The sequence below is a fragment of the Pleuronectes platessa genome, chromosome 19 (assembly GCF_947347685.1).
Source record: "Pleuronectes platessa chromosome 19, fPlePla1.1, whole genome shotgun sequence".
Classification (NCBI taxonomy): Eukaryota; Metazoa; Chordata; class Actinopteri; order Pleuronectiformes; family Pleuronectidae; genus Pleuronectes; species Pleuronectes platessa.
This window is the reverse complement of record NC_070644.1, coordinates 17,803,742-17,830,701: the sequence shown is the minus strand read 5'-3', so window position 1 is coordinate 17,830,701 and position 26,960 is coordinate 17,803,742. Positions and strand designations below refer to the sequence as shown.

Sequence of the window (26,960 nt, the reverse complement as noted above, 5' to 3'; positions counted from 1 at the left end):
TAACAAATGTTCAACTAACTTAGTGGAGAGGATGGATCTGGCCATGGTGCAGATGTAGGTGGATGTAGACATATTTTTTCACCTTCTTTTTTCTTTGACCATCCTTTATGACCAGAAGTTCAGTGGTTTGATCCTCACCCCCCCCCCCCCCCCCATTCCATGTGTCCTTGTGCAAGATGTGTAATGGAGACACAAATTGCACACACTAGATTTTTTCACCAAGATCTCACAATGTCTATTCCTTGACATGAAACTGAATCAAGCTTATTGTGCTCTTCCTTGAATCATGTCCCCTCCGTCCACCAGGTTTTGTGGTATTCCATCCTGCAGTTATTTTCTAATTCTGCAAACTAACAGACAAACATGCCCAGATAACATAAACATAACTTAACTCCTAGTTGGGTTCAATTGAGAGTGTTGGGACACTCTAGTTACAGAAGTGACTGACATCTGTCCGTTGTCCATCAGGTGGAGCCACACATTCAGTTCTCATCTCACTACATCAGTCAAACACGTTCAGTTCTCCCTCTCAGACCTGACAGGAGGTCAGAGCAACAACAAAAGATGGAGCAGAAAACACATGAATGAGTCTGTGACGTCATTACTCTCTCATCTTCTGGACATATGGCCTCCGCGTCCTTATCCTCTTACTTCCTGACATATGATCATCCCTCGCTCTCAGCCTGGCAGTGTCAAAGTGACTCATCACCCAAACTGTTCGACAGGAGGCTTTTCAACATGACCAGACAAAACAGAAAAGAAAAAAAAAAACGATAATAAAGACCGGATCAGATGCCACAGCATTCCAGATCTCCATGGAGACACCACCGCGGTGTTTGTCTGTCGTCATGGCAAACATATGTCTCAGAGCTTTATTAGCAGCCGGATGAGAGGATGAGAAAAAGAGAGGAAGAGATAAATATCTGTCTTTTCTGGTAAATGCAACATTTTAAAGCGCCACAGTGAAAACTACGAGTTAAGGAAATATGATTAATATATTTCTCTGTGAGGTTTTAATGCACAACAGCCAAAACTTCCACATCTGCTTCAGCCATTGACAAATTGCACGTTCGAGAACAGAAATTGACAGGAAGTGCTTTTGGCCACAGGAAGTCACCAGAGAGATGGGACGTGGTTGTGACGTACTGTGAGACATTTTGATGCTCAAACTCTATTGTTGTGGTGTGACTTTGATCTCAGCCCCGGAATACACTAACTCGAATTAGTCCCCTTCAGATTGTGTTGTGAATGAAAACTTTGGCTCCATATTGCAGATCTCCACCAGGCTGGACAGGAAATGGTGAAGACTTTAACTTCCTGCTCTGTCTCTGGGGAGAAACTTCTAGAACCAAAATGCATCTTTAATACTACATAGATCCTAGTATTAGAGATGCATTACATGTACAACAGATCCAGGAAAGTGCATCGTAACATCGAGGAACCACTGTACAACTGAACTGAGATCTGAAATAGAAAAATCAATAGATAAATACCACTTGTAATAGCTACAATATTAAGAAACAATAGTAATGTTACAGATTTCTGGAGGAAGTTTGTGGAAATATCCATCCACAACTATTATTATCATTAAATTAACCTTAATATCAGTCAATATATGCCACAAAGAACTAAATGATTAAAAAAATAAAACAAGCAGATTTGATCCCTCCCTCCTGCCAGTCAACAGCCACAGTGACGTCAGTGGTTTGCACGGGAGCGCGCGGCAGCAGGTGAGTGCGCGGCGTCGCCTCCTCTGTGCCGGAGACGCAGCGGCGCAGCGGCGGAGCGGCGGCGTCATGGGGAAGCTCCAGGAATTTGACATCACGTTCAGCGGCAACAAGGTGGTGTACGGCCCCGGGGAGTCCATCGGCGGCACCGTGAAGATCCGGACCAGCAACCCGCTGCAGTACAAAGGTGAGGGGGGCGGCTGGTTGTGTGGTGTTCGGTTCCGGCTGCGAGTCGAGCGGTTCTCGCCCGCGTTGCGCGCAGATCCAGAGCGGCTCCGGTAGGACAAACTTTCCGCCTCCGGGGTGTGAGCACGCACGCGGGCGGAGTGAGGACCGAGTGGTGGTGGTGGTGGTTCTCCTCCGGTCCTCCCGGAAACATGTTCTCCGGTGCGGGGCTCCGGGGCTTCGGTTCCCGCTGCTGTGCGCTCCCCGGCTCTTGAGCCATTTCAGCCGCTGAGGGGAGAAACCCACATCCTGCAGCACGTCCTGCCTCCGACTACATGTTGCTTCCATGTATTGTTTTGTTCTACGAAGCCGAGAACATGTTCGTTTGTTGTTTGGTCTGAAAAAGCAGAACAACAGGAGTTTTGTAGACAGACTTTGTTTCCCTTTTTTAAATAACGACCTTCTTGTGTATGTTGTGTGTGTGGAAGGGAATCTCCAGCTTTTACTGTAACTCAGGGCTGGGCATTAAAATCATATCAATAATGATGACAACATAGTTTATGTATATATATTATATGTGTCATAATAACACTGTTACAAAGTGCTTCGCGAAATAAAATACAATCGCAAAGTTACCAAATCATAAGAAACCAGACAAAACAGATGAATCAACATTAAAACAATAAAAGAACAACAATAGTAAAATGTAATGAAAAGGTGAATATTGCTTAAATGCATAGTGTGAGCACAGTAAGGAGGAAGACCACATACAGTAATTGATCGACCTCAGATTTTAAAATGAATTATAACGTTTATTATTTATCGCGATAATTATCGATATCGGCTCACGACATGTATCTTGATATGTATTTTTTTGGGGCTGTGTGGTCCAGCCCTGCTCTAACCTCTCAGAGGAGCTCCTGGGACTAGCTGGTAACACTGGGAGAAGCAGGTCGTGGAGAGCGGCTCTCCGAGGTTACCACGGATGCTCACAAAGAATCCATTGTGTGTAAAGTGATCCTTGTGGGGATTCTTCTCTGATAATGGGGGTCTGCTGTCAACCTGAGCCAAAGCACTTTTTCCAGGAGAGTCTGGCTCGGAGGTATGTTAATTGACTGGGTCTGTAAATAAAGAGCGCCGCTGTAAAGTGCCCTGTTGTTTGGGAGATTTCTGTTGGAAGGAGAAGATGATTTAAAGAGTTCATGTCTCATCATCAGTGCGTCACAGGGAAGTGCTCAAAATTCAAAAGAAGAGGAAGGGAATGCACAACACAGACACAACAATGGGACGGCTTCTCATCTCGATGCATTTTATATGAGTGAAACAGCAGAAGAAGAATAAAGTCATAGCCAAATTGAAATGTTTTGGATTCCCAGTTCCACGTGGTCGTGTCACAGAGTGATTAATTTGTCATAATGCACTGGCTGACCTGGAGCAGATGGCGTTGCTGCAGCGGTCAGAGCTCCTGCTGAGCTCTTTTACACTGTAAGGTCACATGACTGTCGCCCGTCTGTACTTGATACCGGGCATTATTCCATTATTCCTGGATGCTGTGGTGCGTGGGGGCTTGAAGAGCATCCAGACAGCGGGGGGGGGGGGGGGGGGGGGGGGGCTTCTCCAAGTCAGAAGAATCAAAGCAGTGATGCTGACAGTTGTGGACTGACGATGAGGTGATAGATGGGGAGAGAATCTGTCCATTCACTTTCGTTTCATCGAAAAGTGAGACAAGAATCAGACTTCACACCTGCCACAAAGTGTGGAAGACCGCTGTGTTCTCAGTTCTCAGATTCTGTTTCGGCTAGACGCCTTGCCCTTCACCCTACACTGCCTCAGGGATCGTTTTACCTTTTACAGTAAACCCAATTTACTGTTTTCAAAAACATTATAGTAGGAGAATGGCGATCGGAGAGAAAATACCTCAACCTCGATAAAGAAAGTGAAAAATACCTCCTGGATCTGCCTGTTTTTCCAGATCTGCTCCGAAATCTAAATCTTCCTCTTATGTTCTACTGTTCATAAAAATGGACGTAGACTCTTGATCCAGAATGTGAAGCCAATGCAGAAGTGCTGGAAACCTGTATTCTCTCTGACAACCAGAGGACGACTCCACTGGTTGTCAAAGAAGTCTGTTTCTATAGAGGTTTATAAGGAAATGGCTCTAACTCTCACATGGATACATGGATATTGACAGCTAGGACCGTCCAATGGGTGCAGGTGTAGGTGGGCGTGTAGTGTCCTCCTCAGCTCCTCCTCTAAATATGTTATGGTTTCAAAGAACCAAAATGGCGCTGGTGAAAATGCCAATCACTGGAGTTCAAAATGGCAGTTTGCAATCCAATGGTTGGCTACACTTGGTTCTTTCTTCTGTCACCACCTGCTCCACCACAAATTGTCATGGAAATAGGTTGAGTAGTTTTTTAAAACACAACAACCTTGAGTGTTACCCGTTGACTGCACCGACAGTCTGTCAAACTTCCACAAAGGGCTTCCTCTCAACAAGAGAGTTTAGCTTATTCAGCCATGATGAATGTGAATTTACTGGCATGCAGTTGAGTGCAGACCACAGTGTGTGTGGGGCATCGGAGCGTTCTCCCATTCATCATCTGGAGTGGCAGTTTCTGTATCACAGAATATTCTCACGTACGTTTCATCCCCTGAATGAAACTAAAGGTTAAAACAGGAGTTGCAGATGAGGTGGTTGTTTTTTTATCAGTTTTCAGTTTTTCCTCCACTGGCTCCTTCTCTACTGCAATGGAAGAGCCCTGTGCTCCATCTTGGGCTTTAAAAGCATCCGTTAATGTGCTGTAAACGCTGAGGCTGCATTATGTGCCCTGTGACACACCCCTCTTAACCATGGCTGCCGATGACTGCATCAATCAGACGGCTTGAATCACGCTGCAGCGGGGGGCGAAGTGTGCGCAGGTCGACTTTGTTCAAGTGGCAGGATTTCCTGTTTTTGTGACTTGTGAGGAGCTGGCCTGGCTTTTATTTCCGTGAATGGTTCCTCGTGTAATCAATTTTTCTGCTTTTATTTGATTGAGGACGCCTGATGAAGGCAGTTGATGAGGTTCACGTGTGACTGTTTCCATCCTGATTGTAGAGTCGAGCATAGCAGGAAACATTTGACACCTGTGGGGCCACGGTGGAGCTTAAATTAGCTGATAGGCACAAAGTTAATCATCAACCTTTCTCCCTGGTTCAGTTACGGTTCCCACTCCTCGTCCTGACAGCGGATGTTCCTGTTCAGGAAACTGATAATTGGATATTTAGTGCACAGTCAGGTTTTGTTTTTAGGTCTTTGTAGTGAGTGTGTGTTTGTGTTGTGGCTCCGAATAATCGTTGCTTTGCTGTGGTAGTTGGGTGTGTTCACAGTTACCAGGTAGGAAGGTAAAATAAACACAGACAGATATTAACAATCAAATCCAGGTTTTCTGAATCCTCCGCCTCACTGTATTATTGATGATGGAGAGCATTAGACAGCAGCTGTATTGATTAGCTTTGGGCCGAGCCATGAAGACATGAATGAAGCCACTTACACACATTACTTACAAGTAATGTTGAACGTTCAGCCACTTACCTGTATCCAGACATAACGTTCATATTTGATGATCGTGCAGAGTTTGCAGCAGCAACAGCCAGAATTATGGAGCCAATATTGTTGAAATAATACTTGAGTGTGTTAATGTAGAGAGTTGTGTAACTGTATCTTAATCAATGTGTGCGTGATCAGATTTTTAACGAATCTGTAAATGTGTACTGAAATAGGCAAAACCTTATTTTGTGAAATCATGGCGATCATGCCCTTCTGACTTTTGACCTCTAGTCAGTTCCTGTTTGACTCTTTGGGTCAAACATGAACTGTTCCCTAGCTAAGCACCCGAGGTATCTCGTTCTGGAGAGCCGGGCAGACAAACCTCAAAACATATTGCCTCCAGCTATGGCTTCATTAAAAACACACCTACTTCTATGCAGGGCTTACCCTCTGTGTTAAAGGTGATGAGGTATATATTCGAGGTTATAGAGGGCGTAGCCAACCTGTCTGTTCTGTTCAGCCTCCTCTTGTTTCTCCGTCGGCCTCCTGCCTCTTTGCATGATGTATGGTTACTTGATACAGGAGATGTTGCTGCGTTGACCCTGTCTGTCAGCTTGTAGGGTCATTTCATCTCATGTGGGACATACAGTGGGGTCAAAACGTCGGACACCCTTAGGGAATGTCCTCTGTATCTCTGTATTGACAGTTTACTCCAGGCTCCAACATGTGAAGCTCTATGATCGTAGAGCTGCTTTCAGACTGTCCAGAAAATTTAGTCTGTTTGTTTCTGAACTTGTCCGTGATGGAACAGCGACTCGGACATTTGCGTTCTCACATCCAGCCCCTTCAGAAGACATTTCAGACTTGAATGCATCTCTGAAAGCAGCTTGTCTCACTGAACAAGCCTGGAGGTTTGGAGCAGCAGTTGAAACAGGAAATTAGTCGCCTCAGGTGAGAGTCCACTTGACCTCACTCCCTCACTCTTAACAGCCTCATTCATCCTGTTTAAAAACAACATATCTAGGTTGTCAACAGTGTAAACGAAGACGTGTCGGTGTGTTGTTCTTTTGTATCTTCGATTACAGCAGTGGATCTCAGCTTATCTTTTCGAACAGCAAACGCACAAACATTCACTGTAACCCAATCATAATCTTTGGTAATACAAACCGACAGCTTTATGTAAACAAGAGTAGTCCTCCCTCAGCTCTAAGTAAAGCTGGCCACAAGTGTGTGTATGCACTCACACACACTGACACACACACACTTTGTACCTTTGAACTGTGTTATTAGTATTTTAGCTGGAGATTTGTGAATTGCTGCTTTTGTAGGCAGTAAATATAATACTAACCCATCCTGGTTCCCCTAGTTTCACTGTAAAGGTTTCACTACAATTTAGTGTGGCCCTCCATGGCTGTTGTTCTTTCCCGGACAAGTCCTGACTTATCCACAGAGCTGCTCTGTGTTCAGCAAAGAATTTATTAAGTGTAACTCAAGATAAGACGGGCGAGTGGGAGTGTAATCAGTCACCAGTGGGTTATCTGTGTTATGAAAGCCGTTAACCTCTTACCTTTTTAATGTTAAGAAGGTTTGGTTCCCCTCATCTGGAAGAAATGCGACTGCTGAGATTGTAATGGTTATCATAGCTAAACCTTAATATTAGATTTAGGTACAGAGTCATATATACTGTATGTCTTTAGTATAGAGTATTTGTCCTGTAGGGTTAGGGCTGTTCACTTCATAGAGACAGTCACTGACAGAGTTTGCAATATCTATAATCCAGCCCTGGAAGTCAAGTCATGACGATAAGAATCAATCAGGAAGTGAATGAGGCTGCCTGAAAACATTGTCGTTTTAGTCCGAAGTTTTAAAACTTAAATGGGCTTAGCAGCGTGTCTCATTACTTATCTGTGTTAGCAGCTTGGAAACTCTGAAATAGTGTGGACAGCAGAAACATAGTGGTGGTGTGTTTTGAAACTAAAACTTTAGAGGTTCAGAGTGTAGAATCTAGTGGTGAAGTTACATGTTGCAGCTGAATACATCTCACCTCTTCCAGTTTGGACGACTCTACAACATAGTAGTGTGGATGTAGCCATAATTCGAGGACTTTATTATCAGAGAAATCAACATATATTTTCAAAATAAAATCCTAGATCCACACTTAAATTTAGCGACCTCTCCAAAAAAAAATCATGGATATCTGTTGAATAGTTTTTACAAAATCCAGCCAACAACCAAACAAACATAACCTCCTCAGCAGAGGTAAAATGTCTGGTTAAATCAGTAGCACTAGTGTTGTCACAAGTTTTTACCTTGTGGAAAGTCTTTGCACCGCAGCGTCCCCACGTTCACTCTTTTACACACGAGGAAGTAACAATAGAAGCCCAGTGTTTGAAACTATGTGGGCACGGTGATGAATGACTCAGGGTCGTCTCACGAGAGAGATTAATTCTGTCTTATCAACCAGTTTGACCTTTGATATGCAATCCAGGTAGGAGCAGGGACTTTGCATGTATAGATATACTGAGTAGTGCACACGTAGTTGAATCACAGGGACTGTAGTGAAGCCGAGGCTGAAAGACATGACCGTTAGATATGATGGTTTGGTTTCAGGAAGACACTTGTAGCCCAGATTAGCAGCACATTCATCACTGTTTTGGATTCAGCTGATCATCAGACGCTGTGTTTACACAGAGAAAGCTGGGGGTGGAAATAGATACAGAATAGATCAATGAATCCAGTGTATGAGTGTCTGTTCTCTCTGGCTCACGAAGACGTCCCTGCAGGCTGAGGTTTCACTGTGAGTGTCTAGACTGCGGGGGCACGAGTACATCCTCACGTCACTGCCTCGATGGGGTAGTGACAGGAATCCACAGGAGCTGCTTCCTGACTATTAGGACATAGTTTCACACACCAGCCCATAAAGTGATTTATAGTACATACTGTAAAGTGAGGAATATGACAAACGTCTATTGTTTAAGATGGAACTTCAGCTACTAGTGTTTCTGATAAGCTCCTTTAATAACAATGAAACACCCACTCACATCTGGCTCTAAAGTGACGGCATTCTTCTTCTTCTTTGTCTGTTTAATTAGATTTTACTGAGACATGCAGGGTAAAAAATACGACTCGAGCGAATGAATAAATTATCTGGAAAAGGAAGAGGAAGGTTTCTTTTTATTCCCTCTGACTTTTGGTGTCTTTTGTCCTGACATGAGGACCTTGACACATGACTCCTCAGTCTGACTCAAAGCGACTTCATTCTCTCTGCTGCGTTTCATTGTGGTGGGGCTGGTGGCATCGATCCACATGTGTACGTCATCACTCTCCACCGTGCCCATAGAAACTGTGAATCAAATGGAAATCTTGGCACCAGCTGCTCCGGCTCCCCTTGAACTTATCCATCCACCCCCCCCCCCTGTCTTTTGAAGTCTCTGTCTCTCCTCCTGATGGGCACACACCCCAACTCCACCCGCTTTAAAGCGCTGTCTCACTTCCTGTGCGGTAAAATGAGAAAAAAGAGCAGAAGCAGTTTGCAGACAGGATGTAGTTCTTGTGAGAAAGTTGTCAGCTGGGCCTGAAAAGAAGGAAACTCAAGATAGAAAAAACTTCAGCCTGGGAGAGAAGAAGCTGCTTTTTGGCTGCACATGTATATTTAGACTTTTATATGAATTAGAGGTTGGCTGTAAGTTTACAATCACTTCACCTAAAGAGTAAAGGTCGTTTATTTTGTCAGTTTTAACGCCGCTCCATGTCGGCCTTCTCCAAAACAACCGCAGCGACAGCGAGTTGCCTCTCTGCTAAGTTTAGCTCCTAATAATGGACCGTGTGTTCCAAACACTAGTCACTAATTACACCGGCAGCCCGAGTCAGTGGATGGTACTAATGAGTCAGATACCGTGGGTCGTCATGTGCCGCTGTTGCAGCTGCAGATACAGCAAGAAGAACCATTGTAGCCGCTCAGACACACCAGCATTGTTCAGTCAGCTGGGATTTAACTGCGACAGTTTCATTCAGGCTGGTGACGGAGGTCAGAGTGTCTCAGTCGGGCGTCAGCTGATTCTAAACGACTGATCAAACATGTGTGGAGCAGTGTAAATATAACTGTGCCGGAGGTACAACACAAACAGTGTGTCCCAAAGCGTTATATTGAATTTGTTTTGGGAGCAGGAGGGGGGGGGGGGGGGGGGGGTTGTTGACTCATGTGAGAGCATGCAGTTCACTTTCATGTACTTCAGGGCCCAATGACAGGAACGAGATTCGAGAGCTTTTGAAGAGAGCAGATGTCGGTGCTGATGTTCTATTCTGTAAAAACATGATTTCAGCCGTCTACAATGTTTCCTGCCTCCTGCATGCTCCACCCAGACTCCACCCCTCACCTCCACACTTGTTCTGAACCTGGACAATCTACTTCTCTATTCGCTACATGTGAAGGGCAAAGACAACTGCTGACTCTTGCTGAACTTTGGTCTATGATTCATAACAATCAGATCTCTTGTTCTCAACTGTCTCAACTAAGTGCCGTCTAGTTCTGCCTCGCACTTTCTTCTGGTTTCCTTCTTTCTCAGGTCCTTTAAATTTTCGTTTTTGATGTTTTTTTAAAGATGTAACCCGATTCATCATGAGTTCCAAACCAAACCACTTTGTTTCAAACCAGTCAAATGAGATCAGGTCAACCGAGGACGCTGCTGATTGCTATGAGGAAGAGGCTGGTGCTAAAATGTAGGTCACTGCTGACATAGATACCATCGAAAGTCATCCCAGCCCGGGAAGAGGCAGTGTTCAATCATTGTAATGCGTCAAGACAATGAAACACAAGAAACTATCTGGAGAATCAAATGATTATTTATATTTAGCAGCTGCATTACCAACGGGTAATGTTTCTGTTGTCCTGAAAGGCAGAGTGCAGAGGAGGGAGGGATTACACATCACACATCTGCTGATTGTTTTATGATGTAACTTCGGCAGGGATAAGCTTCTTACACACACTGTTTACAAGGATTTGTGTGTACTGTTCATGCAGATGTGTATGCACTTAAAATGCATGCAAACACTAAACAGCATCAAGCGATCAATGGTCACAAAGCTTTGCAAAGCTTGACAGAAACCACAGGGTTGGAAGAGTCCTTCAGCCGGTTAATGATGTAATGCTTGTAGATAAGTTGTGTGTAGAGCTGGGCGATAAGGAAAAAAGTCACATCAGTCGATATCACGATATAAATCAAATCACTATTTCTGCCTTAGATGGTAAAACAGATGATTGGTATTACCTCTTTGTGGGAACGTGTTTTCACAATTTGCAGTGCACGCTAATCTGCTTCTTGTTGGACTTTAAATAGCCAAAATAACATCCTCTTATATCTCTCACTCCTGATGTTCTGGTGTGCACGGCTGCAGGAGACCAAAAATGTACACGTGTGTGCTGTCTGCTGCTCTTTCGCGTCGACGTAACCTGACGTGGCTGTAACTCTATTCCAGCTATTTGCATGGTTCAGTGCCGCGCTATTCTCATTATCATTGGTTTTGTATGTCTAACCAGTGATGGAATGGGTTCTGACTCCGCCTGCAAATGACATGAAAAACGCAAAATGGCCGCGCTTGTATCCGTGATATTTTGGCTTCTCTTTGTGTAAGATGTGAAAGTGGAAACACATCATACATCTTTATTTAGAGTCTGTGAAATAAAGGGTATGTCAAATCATGATTTCATATCGGTTGGCAACACAACAAAATAAGATAAGAACTTGATCATAGTAGAATATATCATATAATTGAGAAGCTTAATATAGTTAATTTGAATTGTTGACTGTATCAATAACCTGGTTTATTCAAGGCTAGCCTCATCAAACCCGAAATTCCATCTCTAGTTCCTGTGGCTTTAGTCTCAGTGCACTGTGTCTGTCTGCTGCCGACCTGACAGAGAGGTTACCTAGGACATGTCTGAGGGAACAGCCCGCCCTCTGTTCTGTCCTGCAGGGGATTCCCTTACAGTCACTCCAGTCAGGAGTAATAGATCGAAAGATCAGGTGGCCGTGTTTGACATGTCTCACAGGGAGGCAGTGGAAAGAGGATAAGGGGACACGCTGGAAAAGTGAGAGGGACTAATTGTTTGCAGCACTTAAAGATTTAATGAAGGTAGTAAGCGTCGCCTCGGATTACTCGGCTGTCCTTTGGCACGGGGGGGCGAAGGCTCGGACCTCTGGGGTTTGAGGAAGAAATGAGGAATCATTTTTACAGAGGGTTTTAGAAATGTTGCCAGTGTATTTTCCTGTCATGTCATTCATGACTATTGTTATTGACAATGCTACAAGAGGAAAAATAGCTTTGTTTCTGTCTGAAGCTCAGACCTGTCCAAACAAAACGAAAAGGAAAATCTTCAGTTTTGTGATTTTAACCTGAGAGAAATATTAATATTATCTCTCATGAACAATCTAACCATAGTTTGGTTTAACACAAAACAATTTGACTAACCACGTCTAGATAACACACATTTAACCTTTAGTTTTTCCTTGAAGGCGACATATTCTGCTCATATTCATGTTCATAATTGTTTTTGTGTACTTACTTGAAAAGGTTTACATGCTTGAAACGCATCACTTTTCTTCCTACTCTCCATTGCTGCTGCTCCTCTTGTCAGCCTCTGTCTTTGTTTAAGCTCCTGTCTCTTTAAGACTCTTAATGCCCAGTCTGCTCTGATTGGCCAGGCAGCCTCCTCTGTTGTGATTGGTCAGCAAGTTTTGGAAATACCAGCCTCTGTTTTTTAACCTGGCTCTGTTATGGGGGCGTGTCAGCCAATGGGGATTCATTATGTAAACGTCAGTTACCAGGATGGTGCAGAAGTATTGGCCGAATTACTGAGGTATTTCAGGAACTTCAGTATTTAGGAGAAGTAAACAACACACTAGAGGAAAGGAACATTGAAAAACTAACTTAACTTAGTTTGGCATCATTATTTCCACATCAGTTAGATTTCGTTAGGTCATGTTTTTGTGGTTTGTGTCGACAGAACTTTCAGTGTCAAACCACCCGGACTCATCCCACTGACGCTGCTCTGGACGTCTCACTACCTCATTATGCAGGAATGTATTTAAATGACGTCCGAGGAGCCTTTTCAGTGCATGTGAGGAATGTTGATCTATTCAAGTCGTTCAAACGGCCTTTTCCTGAGCAACCTCGTGAAATCCTAAGTCTTGTAAAGATGTGTGTTTTTCCCATCTGCTGTGAGCCAGAGAATTGTCTCCTGCTCGGCTTTGATCTTTGACCTCAAACTCACGTCAGACCATCACCTGAAATTAGACTCAGGAGAAATCAGTGGGGGAAAAAAAAAATCTGTGCTTCCAAAGGCGACTCCTTTTTTCCCATGAAGTGATGCAACAGGCAGTAAACTCTGACTTCATGGTTTCACCCCACAGGCACATTTACTGCCTCGTGGTTAAACATTTGCTCTTAGTCTGCGTTTTGTTTGTATCCATGCATAGAGTGTAAAAATCTTTTTCTGTAAATAAACTCGGCCATGTTTGGAAAAGAGCAAATACAAATTTTGTGTGACTGCCACATTTTCTCGGGGGAAGTGGAACGGAGCCAGTGGAGGAGGAAATTGGCATCAATGACTTAACAAAAACAAATAACCACAAAATATTATTAAAGGCATAATGAGGACACGGTAGACGAATAGCTTTATAAACCTTAACATGACGTTACAGCACTTATGTGTTGCTGTTGTTGTTTGTAAAGATATTTTGTATCAGTGTGACCCCTGTTTGATTTAATTACTTCCATTTAATTGTTGGTGTAATGTTTTTTTTAGTGAGTCACTACTGGAATTTCCCCAAGGGTATAAATCAGTTGTATTCTTATCTCCTCTTGACCCTCATGTATTACTCACAGGTATTTGCTTTTGGTAGATAACTTTAGCTTTAACTTTTTTAATAATCCGTTATTGCCGAATATTTGGTGGTTCCAGTTTGTGCAATGTGAGAATTTGTTGCTTTGGTTACAATTACATTTTATAGTACATATCATATTTTGAGAGTTTTTAAGGACTGTTGGTTGTCAGTAGTTGTAAAAGATAACTGGTAGATTGACCGATAGTAAAACTTATGGACAAAATCTCAGGTTAAATTTTAGAAAAAGAGGTTTATAGAAAAATATGTTCATATTTCTCAACGTAAAGTATGATTCCAGGTCAGAGTAGCTACTGAAATAAGTTATTGTATAAGCACCAGTATAGTCCAGAGTTTCAATCAGAGCCCAGGTGTAAGCATGATAATACATGATCAACTGTTGAGGTCGAAACGACAGGTTTGTGGTTTCCTCTGCTCAGTCTGTTTGTGCCAAGTGCAATAAAACCAGGGTGTGCGTTTGAAACTGATTTAATCCGAGTTCACCCTCGTGAGCGAATCACCTGACTCATCAGAACCACACCTTCAACCGCCAGACACTTCCTCCACGACCCACCATGGCTGATCTCACCACAGAGAACCGAAACACAGCAGTCGTGTTGAGGCAGCCAGCTCTCGAAAAAGCTATCAGTACTGACATCTCCTGGATCCGTCGGCCCGACCCGTCCAGCTCGCTAAACACAATGAGTAGTAGCACCAGGCTCCTCTCCGCCTACACCAACCTCCCATTGAAGCGTGGAGAGGACCTGGACCGACTCCAGTGTGTTGGTAACAAATCCAGACAGCTGCTGAGTCAGAGCACGCTCCGCTGCCGGCTTCTCTCTTGCGTCTGAGTGTCAGTTTGCCTCGGGCTGTGGTTTATTCTGTGGAAAACTGGCCCCTGCTGTAGATTCCTGTGCTGGCAGTTCCCAGGTGTGAATCCATCGCTGCTGGTGCGAGGGCAAGTTGGAAGTTGTCAGCCTCAGTAAATGAACCAAATCTCAGCGGGGTTGAGTTTGCATTAAGATTCTAGTTTGTACACTTCTGAATTTGGTGAAGAGCTTCTTGCACTTGCTGTTTGAGATCTATTCAAATTGACAGAAAGATAGATAACAGCCCGATTAGTTTTGCTCAGGCTCTTTTCAGTTTAGTCCAATCACCAGTGTGAAGACATACTTGGCAGCTATTACTAGTTTTAGGGCGTCTTCACATCTTAGTTACTGGTGAGGATCAGTATGACATCATTAACTAATAGAAGAAGAAGGTTGTAGTCATTATAACATATCAAAGACATGATGATAAAAAAAACCCTTAATTTAAAACATTTCTGACATGATGGATTCACACAGGTTTTACAAATCAAGAGGTTTTAAAATACAAACCAAAAACCAGGTTCAATGTAGGTTTGGACTGTTGGTGACACATTTCCTGCCTGTGTGGATGAGGGTCTCATGAAACACATCATTACCACCACTGATCCATCTGGCTCCATGCGTGTGTGGAGGGGCTCGGCCGTTATTCAGTCACACACAGCCGGTCTCTCTGCCAGAGAAGCCGTTCTCTTACGCAACTACACTCTATTCAGCTCTGCCGCTGCCACTCTTCCTGCCGCTGCTGCTCGATATTAACAGATTATTCCTGCACTGACCTCATGGGCCGAGCTCCTCGCTTTACCACAACAGACAAATCACGTCACAGTCTCTCTCTCTCTCTCTCTTCTCTGTTCTGCGATGCCTGCAGAAAGCTCACGGGTCTTGTTGATGTGGAGGATGGAGGTTTTATCCCCCCCCCCCCCTGAATGAGGCAGATGGCCAGAGGAGCAGATTGCACGGTGTAATTAATGGTCGAATAAATGGACATTGAGCTGCGGAGATTTTTAGTTTTTGTTTTTACTGAAGAGGTCCCTCCCTCTTCCCCAAAAACTGTGCCAACCGTCCTGCTGGTGTAGAGAGAGCTGCCATCTGCCGCTCTGAGGAAATGTGTGTCTGTGTGTGTGCTTGCGCATGTGTGTGTGTGTGTCTGTGTGTGTGATGCCAGCACAGGGTCACAGGATCCTGCATTGGTATGAGCTGTGATTGGTTAAACACACACTGTGGCAGGATATTTTTTTACATCAGATTGTGTTGTGGTTTTTTGAGTAGTAAATGGTCTGTATTTATATAATGCTTATCTAGTCTTATCGACCACTCTGGTGCATTCACACACACACACACACTCATGCAGGGCTTCAGGCTTCAGTGTTTTGCTCAAGGACACTTTGTCATTCAGACTGGAGGAGCGCTGGTTAGTCGATGACCTGCTCTATATTACTGGAAAAACTGCCGTGCAGGGATTTGGTAATATGAGGACAACAGGTCGACATTTTTTTAACGTGGCTGCCAGCTGTGGATCCCATGGACACCTAGTTCCTATCAACCCACTTTCTAGACTGCTTAGAGTCATTTTGGAGCACGTGCACAGTTGGTGCCCCTTTAATGTACGACTTGTGCTGATCTTGTGAGGAGAGTTAACCTAGTGGACCCCGCAGACGAGGAGAGTATAACAATAGGTGAATTTTTGGCATTGTAATAGGAAATTATCACAAATCAATGAGCGCGACTGCTAAATGACATACTTTCTCCCTGTCTCCATCAACTATCACATGAAGGCAAGAGGCCTAAAGATGTATTTAGAAATAATCACTGGTGCATGTGAGAAGTTTGATTCTGATTCCACACTGGGACTGATAAATAAAGATTGAAAACAATATATAATCCTGTCTGTCTGTCTGTCTGTCTGTCTGTCTGCTTACTGTCCCCGTTATGATGTGTGTGGGGGTGTGTGTGCGTGTGTGTATGTGCATTATCAGAGGGTTTTTAATTTCCTCTCAGATGGATAAACAGAGGGATAGAGAGCGTATGGGTTGTGTGATGAAGAGATAAAGAGAGAGAGAGTCAGGCTGTGGTCACACTGCAGGCCTGGAGATCTGTTTCCACTGCTCACGACTGTTGATCTCCCTCCGCTCTCCTGTCGAGAAGACTTCTGTTGTGAAAGGGACTGAATCTTGATATGACTTTAGCTTTCGCTGTTTCATCATCATGGTCCAAACCAGTCAAACCCGAATCGTCCACGTCTTCAACCTCTTTAACGTCTTGGGCTTCAGAGCAGCCCATTGGTAAAGGTCCTCCTCCTCACCTCTGATTGTTGACAGGGGCCCATTAGGATTTAGTGAGACTTCTCTCTGAGATGTTTGAGCTGCCAGTCTGGGTTTTTCCCGAGCTGCTTTCGGTTGAGAAGCTCTGCCAACATGTAGCGTAGGTTTTGTGATGTCAGCATCACGGAGCGTTTCATATCCGTCACATTAGTGATAGTGATACCTCCTTAAGATTATGAAAGCACCTTTGTTGCAAAATGACAATTCATAAATGTCATATACCCCGGTTTTAGTAATTTGTGCAAGAATGCATCAAAAACAGAAATAGATTAAGTGAAGAAACTGATGTGCAGACTAATCTACACCTGCAGCCCCGTGTGTTTTTTAATGTTGGGAATGTCTAACTGATCCTGAACTTGACATCTTGTTTTTCTTTCTCTCCTCTTATTTCAGCCATCAAGGTGAACTGTCAGGGCTCGTGTGGGATCTCCAACAAAATGAACGAACCCTCCTGGAGCCTGGAGGAGCAGTACTTCAGCAGCACACTGTCTGTTGCTGACAAAGGTGACAGCAGCAGAATCCTAATGGATTTATTTTTAGTGTTTCTCTGAATCACCTCATGTTTTGGTTCACCGTTCCTACTTTCCAGGCAGCTCTTTATTCGTGGAAACATTAAAATAGTCTTCTGCGTATTGTTTTCAGGTATGAACTCCCAGAAATGTCAGAAATAATGGGTTTTTACATTTTCACGTTTTTTTTTCTTCATGTGAACAACACAGCAGTAGATTGTCGAGAGCGTTCACATAAGGGATCTGGTTAGTACAGGCAGGCGGCAGGACATAATGTATTTTTGGCCATGATAACCAAAAGCTCTCGAATCTTGTCGTCTTACCAAGTTGTTTTCTTGTTCGGCGTCTCCTGTTTTTCATTCTGAGATATTTGGGCTGACATTTTACTGAGGGGAGCTGACAGGAAAAACTCTGCACAATGTTTGGAGCAATTGACTCAGACATGAGCAGAAAAATGTCCAAGTTAATTGAATCTCTAAAAAGCAGCTTTATTAATCCAGAAGGGAAACCAATGGCTGCCTGGAAGCTAAAGGAAAACATGCAGTTTATAGACCTGTAAAAACAGAAGCATGGTCCTTTAACACCACAACACACACTCATGTGACTGTGCAGGTTCTCTGCTCACATCCTGCATGTACATTTGTAACAAAGGATCGGTTTAATCTCTCTTATCTGCGAGCACTGAGATGTCAGAACCTCCACAGCCCTGTCAGCACGGAGCCGTGTAACATGAGTGAACGCTCCCACCTCACTCCTCATCTGGTTTATGGGAAATCAGCTGCAGCATTCAGGCTTAATCTGTCAATGGCAGCAGTAGAGATTTTATGCAGCCCTTGTAGTGAGGATTTAAAAGCCTCATTCAGTCAGAGGAACCGTCCCCTGTCGGGATGAGTCCACCTCCCCGTCTGCACGCCGCCTCTCTGAGCTCGACGTGGTTATCAGTGTCCAGCAGCGTCCGATGAGGGTATCATTCCGCCCTGCTGCTCTGAGGCCCGGCTCGCCTGTGGAAACCAGAGCTTACACGACCCTTTTGTTGTGAGTGGGATCTTCCATCTTTTGTATGCGTTGCGTGAGACTGCCCCACAGCCAGACGTGGAAATGTGCTGTGTGTGCATGAAATCTGCTGTAAATGCAAAATTGCACTGTGGAACTTGCCGGTGGTCTTCGGAGCATGAAATCCTCGCTGGTTAAAACACTGCAAAGCAATTCAATATCTAACTCTGTTCCTCAACATGTGCAATAAACATCAGTTTACATCCTAAACACTGGTGGGAGGTGCATGTATATCTGTAAATCTGTAGTGGACAGACGAGAGGAGAGAGAATAGACAGTGAGAAGGGATTCAGAGAAAAGTAAGTAAGGTAAACTAACTTTGGAAAAAACTAAAGAAAACAAGACATTTCTAAATAACTAAATTCACAGTTTTTTAGATATTGGTGGAGTTTGGTATTCGTTTGTTGAATGAGAAGGAAAGTTTTTTTATTTCTAAAAATAACAGTTTAGTATTAATACTGAATCACAGGCACTGTTCCGCTGCTTGTCTTCAAAACTTGTGTTATGAATAAAAAACAGTCAGCCTACGATCCAGGGCAGCCTGGTCTACAAAACCTATTAGTTATAGATATGAGGGTTTATGGATGTTGAAAACTTTGAAGCAACAGTAAAACTCGTTAAACACCTCAGCACGTTCATAACAAACAGACAGAACCGAGTGTAAAACACCAGGACCACTCCCTGTAAATAATTCATTACACACCCTCCCTCTGTGGTTCCCATTTATCTCTGACATTTTTCCATATCCCATTGTCTTCCGAAAATGGGTTTGCTCTCTCTCTGCCCCCCGAGGGCCGAGCAACACGGGGAGAAAGAGAGAGAGAGAGAGAGAGGAAGGGTGATGGAAGACCACCACACACACACACACACACACACAAAGCCAGCCACACTGTCTGTGGCTGACTGATAATAAGCTATACCACGGATGCTTGACAGTTGGAGGAGTGAAGAGCAGTGATGTCAGAGTCCACTCTTCATCCCCCCCCCCCCCCCACACACACACTCCCCAATGCTGCACTGTTTCTGTGGCTCCGATGAAGACTTGTTTTAGCAACCGACAGCTTTATATTTAGACCGTTTGAGTTTTCAAGAGTTCTCATATGTCACATTATTCATTCAACAGCTTGGCCTATAAAACCTATAATGTAACCTGAACCTCCTTTTATTGTTCCTCCTTCATCGAGAGAGGTTTTTTTTCCTCTGTGTATCTCTAGCATCTGCTCAGCACCACACTCAGAGGAGTGTATAATATAAAGTGTCTGTCGCACCCTGCACTGCTTCAGAGCACGAATCCTTCCACCAGATGTAAACATGATGCAAATGAACACACACACACACACACACACACACACACACACACACACACACACACACACACACACACACACACACACACACACAGTCTGAGCACTTCCCCTCAGGAACCTGAGACTAACGGAAACTGCTGTGTGCCCGTCCCTAATGAGAGGAGACATGTCGCTTTGTGGAACAATTTAGTCGAGCTGTTGGCTCACTGGAGAATTATTAACCTGGTTTTCTCAAGGTGCTCTCAGGGAAATGGAGAAGCTGATTGGCTCCTTATGTTACTGTTATCCAATTTAATCGACCTTGAGAAGTAAACAAGTATGAAAGCTTTTTTTTTCAAATTTCACTGGAGCAGCAAATGTGTGTTGAATAGATTAACATCGGTGAAGCCTGGTGTCTGGTGGCAGTATAGGTCGTAAACTCCGCCTCCTCCATGTTAGTTGACGGGACATGGAACAAACTTTAGAGTGACTCATGATTGGTTGAGCTTGTTACTCTCTTTGGTCTTTGGGGCACAGAAAAGTTAGACAGGGATCTTAAGTCTTTGTTTACAATGTGAAAAATGTAGAATGAAACCAGATGTGTCTGTTAATTGTAACAGAGCAGAGGCCCCCCCTCAATCTCGGGGTTTGATCGCTGCTGATTGTAAATCACTTATTAACTTTGCTGGGAAAAGCTCCAGCTTCGTGTGTTGACCCTCACACACACACACACACAACGCTTTATCACCTCCTCACCGTGACGCCAGCTGACCCGGTTTCGGTTGCAAAGTTTTGTTCGCCTACAAAAGAAACCTCGTCCTGGCTGCCTTCGAACGGCAACGCCTGTTCGTCTCAGAAACTCCATCCCAGTGGGAAAGTGGATGAGGCCCCACAGGCTGGGTGCCTCTCCGGGTCATCTCCTGTTTACCAAGACGTGTGTCGTCAAATAAACACACAAAACTGTTTGATTTATCACGACATTCCTTCTCATTCCACTGGGTCACTGATTAACCTGCCTCTGTTACAGGGACTCTGGCGGCAGGCGAACACAGTTTCCCGTTCCAGTTCCTTATTCCAGGTGAGTGCAAGTGCTCCTTCCTCCATGTTCGAAGTCACGCCCTCCATTCACGTAATTGTTTTTCTCGTTGAGCTGCTTTATCAGAAGTCCACAAAGACGTCAACAGGAGGAGCATGCAGGACTGATAACCTGTTCTGATCTCCGCCCTTTGTCTCCGACACAGAGCAGACACGCAGTTTGTGTGAAAGTGTGTGACGAGTCATTGTGTTGCAATACGATCATATGATCAGCTGAACACACTCGCCACCTGGGAGGGCACAGGCACACACACACACACACACACACACACACACACACACACACACACACACACACACACCCGGTGCAGCGTCTGTTATCTTGTGCTCTCTCAGGCGTGGGCTGAAGCATAGGGTGGTTCAGGTTATTTATAGTCCTCTCTCCTGTTGTGCAGTCACTGTTTAATTGCTCTTCATGCACCCATGCTTGTCCCCCCTCCTCTGTCAGAGCTGGGAGCCTCAGCACAGGGGCACTGTTGACTACCATGTTGTGATAATTGACTCAGGAGAGAGGTGTCGCCTACTGACCACTACTGGTGCAGCAGACACACACTCACATTATCATCACTGAAGTCCAGTTTACACGTCCAGACAGTCAACCTGACTTTATTAATTTAGACTTGAAAAGAAATTCAATATGAAGGGGAACGCATGCCTCTGCTAAAGCTGAGTGAATTTACATTAAGTATTTCCTTTCTTTTTTTAAGTAGTTCTTAAATACAAGGCTAAGGGTCTTGATTGACAGCTGATGGTTCACAGGTCCCTGAAGTTAATCATAAACATCATCTCGAAACAGTGACTTCTAAAACAAATTCTGCTCAGTTTATCGTAAGTGTCTCGACATCTTTAGACCTGCACATCAACAAGTGTTTCCAATGGTTCCTAAAAGCAGGAAATAGCTGCCTGTTGAAATGACGTCAGCGTCTTGACATGTGATAGCAACTGAAAAAGTCAGAGGGAGGTTTTCGTCTGCGTCGGGCTTCACCAGACTCAGACACGAGCTGCTCAGTCTGCTGTGTCTCCAGGGAGCGTCGGCCCGGTGCTTCCCTCTGCCCCCCCCCCCACCACGTCAGGGCGTCTGCTGCCAAGATGTCTGCAGCACAACAACAACATCCCGCCTCTCCTGGTTAATTCTTATTGACAGCGGCAGCAGCAGCAGATGTGTCTTGCGGAGCGGCCATCGGCTCCAGTCACATTAACATCTGAATGAGGATCAGGGAGGGAAAAGGGGGAAAAGGAGCAGTGCCACAGAGCTGCCGGGCTTTTAGTTTGACAACACTTTAATGACCCTTTATTTGTTTGGGGATTTAAACTCAGATTGTTTTTACCGATCACAGTGTCAGATGGTATCTCTCTCCGGGGTGTTTCCTAAACAAAGTGAGTGCAAAACTAAATTATGTCCCTTTCCAGGATGAGATGTGTGTTGTCTGAAAGGCTCCCTACATCTTTACAGCTCTGATAGAGGCCCTCATGGACAACACTTTTATTCTAGCCCTTTCCCCATCCCCCTAATGGGACTATAATAGAGAGCATCCTTCCACCGAGTTCTGTGGAAATGTGTTTTCCTGCTGACAAACAAAACATCCTGGGTTTAAACATAACCTCCTTGGCAGAGATAATGATGTCTTCTTCTCCTCCCGCTCATCAGTCGCTGCCCCGACTTCCTTCGAGGGTCCATTCGGGAAGATTAATTACCGCGTGCGGGCCGCCATCGACACCCCCCGCTTCTCTAAGGACTACAAAGCCCAGAAACCCTTCTACCTGCTCAACCTGCTGAACCTCAATGAGGTGCCGGACATTGAAGTAAGTGTTCGATGCACAAATCTGTGCGTCTTATTCGACTTCACGGCAGAAAAGGATCCAGATTCATTTTCCCCTTCACTCTGCTGCATCGCTCACTTATCATTCTCGCTCTTCCCGTCACGGCTGCCAGTTTCCTGATTCTCCGGAGCTGTGCAGGAATAGATTACCAGCACAACGCCTGCTTATGAAACCTGCTGAACTGCCAAACAATGCACAAGCAAACATTTATCCTGCGACTCTGTCTCTGCAGCAATTGAGCTACGCCGTGACCACGAAGAAATTCAGCTACCTGCTGGTGAAGACCGGGACCCTGATGCTGAAAGCACGCAGCGACCTGAGGGGCTACATCCCCGGGCAGGTCATCAAGCTGGCAACTGAAATCCACAACAAGTCTGGGAAGGACACGGGATGTGTACTGGCCAGCCTCATACAGGTACACACCGGATTATCCAACCAAAATGAAAACTTTACCTCCTCTGCGGAAGTAAGAAGACTGTAAACATTATTCCATAACATATTCATAGTCACGTCTGCATTTCTCTCACACCAGAAAGTGACCTATAAGACCAAGCGGCCTTTGTTTGACCTGCGGACCATCGCAGAGGTGGAGGGCGCTGGCGTGAAGGCAGGGAAACACGCCGAGTGGAGGGAGCAGATCATCGTCCCTCCTCTTCCTCAGTCGGTGCTCGCAGGCTGCAGCCTCATAGACATCGAGTATTTCATACAGGTCAGAGAACGCGTGTCAATTGTTGTATTAAAAGTGTTTGTTATTATTCTTTTAGGCGGGATCTACCTGAATGATATAACACTTTAATAATAACCTAATTCAGGCCTATGCTTCCTTGTTACAGGTGTCGCTCAAGTCTCCGGACGCAGTCGTCACTCTGCCCATCTACATCGGCAACATCGCTGTGAACTTTTCTCCATCGAGGACCATTCCCTCCACTCCAAACCGCGGCGGCGGCGGGGCCATCGCACCCGGCGCAGCGGGGGTCACACCCAGTGCCCCGCCGGCCGAGCCAGATGAGGGGTTGTGTGCCGCGGGCATGGCCAGCGAGGAGATCCCGACCAAGAGCCACTCTCAGCAGGATTCCTCCGGTCAGCCGGTCACCATGTCGCCCGGCGCCTTCGGCCAAGCACCAGGTGCAGCGCTGCCTCCCGGCCACCGGCGACCAGACATGTCGGCTCAGATGTTCTGCGTGTCCACCGGCGCCACCATACCTTACTTCACCGAGGGAGACGTGACTCCTATTCCCACTTCCTGTTCGCTCATTCTCCCTCCAGAGTACAGCAGCTGGGACTACCCTCATGGTGAGTCATTCACATGACCTAACACACACAGTCATACACAGTTTATCAGTGTAACGGCCGACTACGTCAAGATGTCGTAAATTTAACGACTTTAAAAACTGATAAAGTTGTTATGTCACGGTGCTGTGGTATGTCCTCACTTTAGGTAATTAATATGAAACACTGGACCTTGACTCCAGTTTTACTGACCAGTGTCATCTCTGTGTTTCAGAGCCTCCACCCAGTTACGAGGAAAGCTGCAGCAGCGCAGACTCCAGCTTCACCGGCCGCCAGTAGGAGAAGCAGGCGATGAAGCCTCGTGACCACACCCACCCCCACCTGTCTGCACTCGCCTGTCGACCAATCAGAACAATCAGACACTCTGGGTGAAAGAGGATGGATGGTATACACCCCCATCCCCTTCTCCAGCACCCCAAAGATTTTTTTTATCCTTCTTTTTCCTCTAATAATTAAAAAAGGGATCATATCTTGTATTTAATATATAAGAATTTTAATTTCCCCTCATGTCCCTGCAGGTCGAGTCAGGTGACTTATCACTGTGCCTAAAAGACAGATTTTGGATTGTCGCGCAGCTTCTCGAGGATTTCAGGGGCTGGACATGTTGTCTCCTCCTTTTTATCTGGTCATCAGTGAATCGTTGCATCTGTGATGCCTTGAAAATGATTGGGGCTATGACAGGACCCGGCGTTGGCCTTTTTACTGTTTGTGCTGTCGTTCTAGTTGTGCACTTGTTACTGTTGCCCACTGCTCGTCCATGTGTGTGTGTGTCCTCACCACGAGCGAGGCCGAGGTGTCTTCATGCTGGATGTCAAGAGGAGAGCTCACAGCCACAGCTCCTGGTCTGTGTGTCAAACCAATCAATCTCCAGTGTGTTGGACCTTTCATCTTTTCATCTTTCAAATCCTGCCAACAGGGAAATAATGTCTTAGGTAAAACCTCTCAGTTGTGTAGCTTTAAACACGGGTAGCAGTAAAAATATTCACAATACAAAGGTCTATTTGATTGCTTTATTGACATGAATGCATGAATGAATAAATTATTAAATATATGTTATGTTGAGAACATGTGAAATTCAACCAAGGAGAGGTAGACACAGTGTGCTGCCACCCTGTGTCGACTGGTAACTGAGAGGTTTTGCTTTGAGAGCAGTTTTGTATTCTGGGGACAGTTTGTCTGCGGATGAGGCTCATGTCCCTGCAGCAGAACTCCTCTGCCCTCGTGTGGCCACAGCTGGTAAACGCTTTCCTCTCAACTTGGTCCAGAAGCAGTGATGAGCCGTGCAAACTGAGATACCTGAGTCTTCAACGCACCATCTGACGTCGGTTGTATAAATGTACATTTTTGTTTCTTGAAACTGTCTGTTGAGCAGAGCTGGCAAATACAGACTTCATTTTTAGAAGTGATTCAGTTGTTGTGCATCCTTGTTTCAGTCCGGTGAGGCCACAGATTGTTTCTCTCTGTGTTGCCTGGACTTTCTTTTAGTGCAACATCAATGAGAAGAGAATCCTCTGAGATGAACATCGGTGCAGATGATAAACGTTCATGTGCACGACGCTGCACAAAAGTGCTCCGAGTGTGTGGATTTCTGTGAATGTGCTCTTCTACTGTATATGTGTGTGTCTGAGTGTGTGAATTCAATTGACTCTGTGTGTGTTTTGACTCAAACGCAACAGTTCAAATAGATTTCTGAGTTTCTGTGTTTCATTTTCTGGTAAAGTAATTTCTTTCTTTACCTGCATGATTTCAGTTTTAAAGCAACACTATGCCACAGCGCCCCCTGCAGCCACAAATAGAGATTGACCGATTGAGTGTGGATATTACCCATAATCCCCGGCTTCCAGAACCACAATTGCTGCCACTTTAGCAAATCCAACAAACTCTGTTTAGAATTCCTCATATTTAAGATTTTCCTGCTGAATATTTGAGATAAACTCTGTTTTTTTAATAACTTCTCCCTATAGAGGAACATTATCCCTATTCCATTGAAGGAAGCTGCTGTTTAAAGTTCAAAAGGTTGCATAGTGTTGCTTTTATTCTCTGAGTAAAAATGTCATTTTATGATTGTTATGGTGTCACCATTGTCCAAATTAATTCATCTAGAAAAGTTTTTGTTTTGCACATATACAAGGTTTGGTCACATGTCATAAATAACAGCTCATTACTTGGTTTTTTTATATTAGATTTGTCTAATTGTGTCTTATATTCTTACTTTCATCAGGCCAAGCCCAACACACACTCTTTGCGTTCCTGTGGGAAACTAATGCCACTGAAAACCGTAAGCACAATTAAGACTGAATGTTTGTGTGTCCGTTGGTGTGTTGGTCGTATTCCACCACACATAAGTACGATATCACGTTAATATGCTCTGGTGTTTTTTTTCTCTTTTGACTCAAGATCATGTTGCCACGTGTTCTTAATGTGAAATCTCCACAAATTTGATTTTAACAATAGTGTGGCTGGACATTATTCTGAATGCATGCCTTAAACACTGTGGACGTTCATCGCCCCCTACAGGAGCCTGTGATGCTCTCTCCTGTGGACTGTGCTAAGTGCACTTGATGTAAACAAATGTAGCTTTTAAACACAGTGAGAAAAAAACACTGGACCTTCAACTGGTTGAACATTTCACTTTTACTAGTATTGTTATTATTATTGTTGTTTTAGAAAATGTGCAATTCCTCTCATCTCCAAGGACGCTTCAGCAACCGCCTGGTTCCCTGAAGTTTAAGTTCACGTTGCCTTTTATTATTCTTTTAAATCATTTCTAATTCTGTAGATCTGCTCTCCACCAGAAGGTTCAAAAGCTTTACAGTGTGAAGCCCCATTTGATCAGTTGTTTGTTTTTCATTCTCTCTCTCTCCTCATCACACACATAGATAAGTGGTGTCTGGTTTTTGTATTTTTCTACTTGTAAACTGTTTACAGGTGCAGTATGCAGATGATATAATGTCAGCACCTCGATCAGTAAATGTAATATTTCAACTCACAGTGCAGAATCAAAGTTGTACTGTACAGAATAACAATAAAAGAAATAATGATAATGAAATTCAGATGTGTTTGTTGTTGATGGATAGATAGAAGTGTGTAGGTGTTTACCTGCCAGCCCACTCTCACAGAGGTGATGATATATATTAGTATGAATATAATATAATACATATAAATTAGTAATGAGAAACACAATGTCTATAGTAACTAAGGTAGTATACATACACAATACACATATGTTATTTAAAGATGTCAGATACCGGTTTTCAAAGGTTCAGATACTTTCAGGTGGGGCTCAGGGAATTTATACGCAAACAGATCGTGTCCTATAAATATTTTTGGATTGAATTGAAATCACGGTTTACACGATGACACCCTGAGCGTGTACACTTGTGGTTTACTTTCTTTGCACAAGTGAACAAGG

The 26,960-nt window shown here is 44.4% G+C and overlaps 1 protein-coding gene across 1 annotated transcript; it reads left to right on the top strand.

Moving 5' to 3' along the window:
* Nucleotides 1–1,754: 1,754 nt before the first annotated feature.
* arrdc1b (arrestin domain containing 1b) lies at nucleotides 1,755–26,597 on the top strand. Its single transcript, XM_053410994.1, has 8 exons — nucleotides 1,755–1,914; nucleotides 16,888–16,998; nucleotides 20,370–20,420; nucleotides 22,086–22,240; nucleotides 22,491–22,673; nucleotides 22,791–22,967; nucleotides 23,092–23,551; nucleotides 23,763–26,597. The coding sequence occupies exons 1-8, from the start codon at nucleotides 1,797–1,799 to the stop codon at nucleotides 23,825–23,827; spliced, it is 1,320 nt and encodes a 439-aa protein (XP_053266969.1). The 5' UTR covers nucleotides 1,755–1,796; the 3' UTR covers nucleotides 23,828–26,597.
* The last annotated feature ends 363 nt before the right edge of the window (nucleotides 26,598–26,960 follow it).

What these genes read in the sequence shown, in the direction of transcription:
- arrdc1b (XM_053410994.1), top strand. Translation starts at nt 1,797, where the DNA reads ATGGGGAAGCTCCAGGAATTTGACATCACGTTCAGCGGCAACAAGGTG. An exon ending in CAACCCGCTGCAGTACAAAG is followed by an intron (nt 1,915 to 16,887) that starts GTGAGGGGGGCG and finishes CTCTTATTTCAG; the next exon opens with CCATCAAGGTGAACTGTCAG. An exon ending in CAGCTGGGACTACCCTCATG is followed by an intron (nt 23,552 to 23,762) that starts GTGAGTCATTCA and finishes TCTGTGTTTCAG; the next exon opens with AGCCTCCACCCAGTTACGAG.